The sequence below is a fragment of the Acanthopagrus latus genome, chromosome 4 (genome assembly GCF_904848185.1).
Source record: "Acanthopagrus latus isolate v.2019 chromosome 4, fAcaLat1.1, whole genome shotgun sequence".
NCBI classification, from domain to species: Eukaryota; Metazoa; Chordata; class Actinopteri; order Spariformes; family Sparidae; genus Acanthopagrus; species Acanthopagrus latus.
In genome coordinates, this window is record NC_051042.1 from 35398178 (window position 1) to 35403119 (window position 4942).

Sequence of the window (4942 nt, forward strand, 5' to 3'; positions counted from 1 at the left end):
TTTTACAGAGCACCATGTGATTTTACTGTTGACAGTTTTAACCATAAAATAAAGTCAGCACTGGACTACACCCTCATGGAGAAATGCAGAAATTAAAAAACTGAAGAGAAACTGCAGGAGTGCTGAGAGGAGAAAAACAAAGTTAACAGTTCACTATGAAATATTATGTGGGCACCTCAAAAACCTACAATGATGCAGTCAAACAGGCAAGAATCTCTCACTTTCAAAAACTAATCAATCTCTTCTCCACAATCGACCTAGAAGTAAAATCAATGACATCAGGTCGAGTCTTTTACCTCAAGAGATTTTAAATGTCGACACACCTGGATCATTTATTTTACCCGAAGAAACCCTGGAGAGTTTTGCTCTGGTTGATGTGAGGACACTTGGTTAAGTCTCCTCCCAGGTGAAGCCCACGACCTGCCTATTAGACCCAACAAAACATCTTGTGGATTCTTTGAGGATCAGCTGTTATACGTGGTGAGCTGCTCTCTTCAGACGGGTGTCTTCCCCGCCTCCTTTAAAACACTGGAGGTGAAGCCCCTTCTGAAGAAGAGCAACCTAGATCCCAACATCTTTAATAATTATCGGCCTGTATCCATCTTACCATTTTTAAGTAAAATTTGGGGAAAACTTGTTTTTAATCAAGTAAATGACTTTTTAATCACAAACAACACTTTAGAGGAGCATCAGTCTGGCTTTAGGACGAACCACAGTACAGAGACAAACCTTTAAAGATTTTAACTTAGATAACCATGAACTCACAGTCTTGGTACTGCTGGATCTAACCGCCGGACCTTTTATTAAATAGACTGAAGAACCTGGTCGGCCTCTCTGGTACTGTTCTTGACTGGTTCGTTTCTTACCTCACAGACCGACACTTCTTTGTAAGTATGGATGCATGTTCCTCAGAAACCCACAAAATAAAGTGTGGGGTTCCCCAAAGGTCAATTTTAGGTCCAAATCTTTTTAATCTGTACATGCTTCCTCTTGGGGACGTCATCAGGAGGCATCAGCTTTCGTAGTTACACTGACGATACGCAACTGTACATCACTGTGTCGGAGTTTGGTTCTTTGAGTTCCTTTTTTTGATTTTCTTTGTTGTTTTTAATCTCTGTGAGACACTTTGAGCTACTCCCTGTATGAAAAGTGCCATAAAAATAAAGATTGATTGATTGATTGATTGATTGATTGATTGATTGATTGATTGATTAACTGATCAATTAACTGATTGATCGATTGATTAACTGATTGGTTGGTTGGTTGATTAACTGATCGATTAACTGATTGATTGATTGATTGATTGATTGATTAACTGATTGATTGATTGATTAACTGATTGATTGATTGATTGATTGATTGATTGATTGATTGATTGGTTGGTTGGTTGATTGATTGATTGATTGATTAACTGATTGATTGATCAACTGATTGATTGATTTATTGATTGATTGGTTGATTAACTGATTGATTAACTGATTGATCGATTGATTAACTGATTGGTTGGTTGGTTGATTAACTGATCGATTAACTGATTGATTGATTGATTGATTGATTGATTGATTGATTGATTAACTGATCAATTAACTGATTGATCGATTGATTAACTGATTGGTTGGTTGGTTGATTAACTGATCGATTAACTGATTGATTGATTGATTGATTGATTAACTGATTGATTGATTGATTAACTGATTGATTGATTGATTGATTGATTGATTGATTGATTGATTGATTGATTGGTTGGTTGGTTGGTTGATTGATTGATTGATTGATTAACTGATTGATTGATCAACTGATTGATTGATTTATTGATTGATTGGTTGATTAACTGATTGATTAACTGATTGATCGATTGATTAACTGATTGGTTGGTTGGTTGATTAACTGATCGATTAACTGATTGATTGATTGATTGATTGATTGATTGATTGATTGATTGATTGATTAACTGATTGATTGATTGATTGATTGATTAACTGATTGACTGATTGATTGATTGATTGATTGATTGATTGATTTGTTGATTGATTGATTGATTGATTCACTGATTGATTGATCAACTGATTGATTGATTTATTGATTGATTGGTTGATTAACTGATTGATTAACTGATTGATTGATCAACTGATTGATTGAGTTATTGATTGATTGGTTGATTAACTGATTGATTGATTAACTGATTGATTGATTAACTGATTGATTGATTGATTGATTGATTGATTGATTGATTGATTGATTGATTGATTGATTGATATGTGTCATGGTGTGTGATTGATCTGAGCTCATTCGACCAACCTGCATTAAACGTCAAACTGTCACTCAGAAAACTGTCCAGATCACAAATCTGAAGGTTTAAAAACCTCCCAACAGATTGAAATGTTCCTGAACAGACTGAAGCGTCTCTTTGTCTCTGTGCTGCAGTGATTCAGCCAGCAGAGGTCGCTGCTGCTCCACAGCTGCTCTCAGACCTGTGACTGGGACACATTTCTTCTTCGTGTGTTGTTACTAGCTGACACTCAGCAGACCTCAGAGCAGCTCAGTATGGCAAACCGTCTTAACCTTTAATCCAACCACGCTCCTCTCTGTAATTATATTTTAGTGCTATAATAGCATTTCTCCTGGTCAAAACTGTATTCTCACTACTCAGAATGGTAATTAAAAATATTTGCAATAACATTCTTACTTGCAGAAACTTTATTTCAAGATATCTACAACTTTGATTGTACTGGTCAAAACTAAATTTAAGATATCTAAAAATCCTTAAAAAGTATAAGTGGCCGTTTTAACATTTAATAGCTAGATTGGATATGTATTGCAGATATCTGTAATTCAGTTCTTCCTAGTCAAAAAGAACATTTCAGATATCCACAACGTCATTCTTCCAAGGACAAATGAAGTCACTTTTGCCATCCATGTGTATTGGGCTTTCAATTTCAGACATCCACAATTACATTCTGGATATCTGCAACTGAATTCTTACTAGGAAAAACTCCCCTTACAGATATCTTCAGTCCAATTGTTACTAGTCATAATTTTCATATCAGATATCCAGAGTGTAATTTTGAATATCCAAAAATAAATTGTGACTAGTAAAACTGTCATTACGGATATCCACAATCTGTATACAGATGCCCACAACTGCAGATTTACTAGTCATACTACGAACTGCGGATTTTAAATATTAAATATTAAAACTTGCCATAGATCCTCACTGTTTCCATACATCCACTCATGACGTCATACTGCTGCTGCTCCATGTATTTCCATGCTTTACTGACATGACGTCACTAGTGGGACGTCCGCCATCAAGTGATCCGTCATCAAACCGGACGCTCGGAGTTACTTCCTTCAAAATAAAAGCCACATGTCGCAGAGTGTTCACTGCAGGTCAGTGCGTGTGTGGATCATGGAGATGTTGTGGTCGTTGATTAGGAATGAAATAAAATCCATGATACGATCAGCTGCGTTGATCTCTCACAGGAGGTCTAACAGCAGCACAGGTACAACACGCTCTGAGTGTTGATAGTAAAGCTACAGTACAGATACTAACTGTAAACCACCTGTGTCGTCACTGATGACGTATGTTCTGTTGTGTTTGTATGAACAGGTCGGTGCACCTGGAACACCTCCCACAATACCTCATCACCTCTTCTACCTGAGCTGAGCCATAAATACTGGTCCAACACCTGTGCCAGTGCTTTGAGTCCTGATCGGACCTGGACCACCGGCCTCACAGAATCCAGATTCAGTTCAGCGTCACACAGACTCACAACACACAGCAGTTCACTGAGTCCTCTGCGGTTTAACATCACACCCACTATAATGTCACACAGACACTCTAAAACCATCATCCTGTAAAAGCGCGTTAGTTTTGTGTCTTACGGTCGCTGTAGAAACGACACTTATTTTGGAGGGTGACACCGGATGTAGATGTCTATATCCGCCTCAGCTTCACCGGTCTGGTCCTGCTGCTCAGGTCCGGACCGCCTGCTCGCAAAGTCTCTCACGGCGCTGAACGGATTCACACACACTTTCCGCCGCAGTTGGGTCGCGGTCACACGACCATGTCCTCCATCGTCTGCCGGGTCCAGTTCCTGGAGGACTCGGATCCGTTTATCTGCACAAACTTCCCGGAGCCTCGGAGACCTCCGACCGTGAGTCTGGAGGAGAACCTGCCGCTCAGCGAGCAGATCGCCGGGATACACAAGCTGCTGGAGGCGCCTCTGAAGGTGGGTCACTGGCCGAACCACCTGTGATTTAAATGGGTTCGAACTCATGTAACTACGTGTGAATGTGGGTCACAGACTTCAGTACCTGCCAGGTAACAACAGCCCGAGCATGTCGGACAAGTTTCTGACTGTTCTCTGACTGGACCCACTGACGGCTCCAGAACAACTGGACTTTAAATACCTTCACTCACTGAGAGTTAGAAGAGTTAAAGCTCATCACACCGAACTCCGTTTAAAAAACAGGTGCTTTAATGTGTTCTGGGAATTTGTCCATGTAGGAAAACGTGAAAGTCTTAAAACTGAGTGACTTGTTCAACATTAACTTCTGTAAAAACATATATATATATATATATATATATATATATATATATATATATAAAGAGCAGCTATAACTCTCTCAAGTTAGTTAATAGATTGATCCCTCATTAGTTCTGTAGTATCAGTGGTGATAATCTGTTTCACACTAAAAACGTTCAGTTTCTAGATGGAGTCTGGTGCCATCTTTTTATGGTCGGGGTTTTCCATATATAAGAACTTGCTCTGGGTCCGTCGTCTGTGAGGGAGCTTCAGGGCTGCAACATGAACATGTCTGTGTGTGACAGTGGTACATGTTCAGGTGTCCAGAACCTGAAGCTGCTTCAGGTCCAGTCTGGACTGTGTGGACGAGAGCAGACCTGCACATGATCTGAGCAGCAGCAGATCACTCAGTC

At 39.5% G+C, this 4942-nt stretch overlaps 1 protein-coding gene across 7 annotated transcripts in view; it reads left to right on the plus strand.

The window, feature by feature from the left end:
- The first annotated feature begins 3953 nt into the window (after positions 1–3953).
- The window catches only part of fhod1 (formin homology 2 domain containing 1), a 44965-nt gene continuing 43976 nt past the window's right edge, over positions 3954–4942 (plus strand). For 6 of the 7 annotated variants that reach the window (XM_037094264.1, XM_037094265.1, XM_037094266.1 and 3 more), the window contains exon 1: positions 4068–4232. In XM_037094264.1, coding sequence (XP_036950159.1) covers positions 4068–4232 — 165 coding nt within the window. Of the gene's footprint in view, positions 4233–4942 lie in introns of all 7 variants that reach the window. The other variant, XM_037094263.1, reaches the window with a different exon arrangement.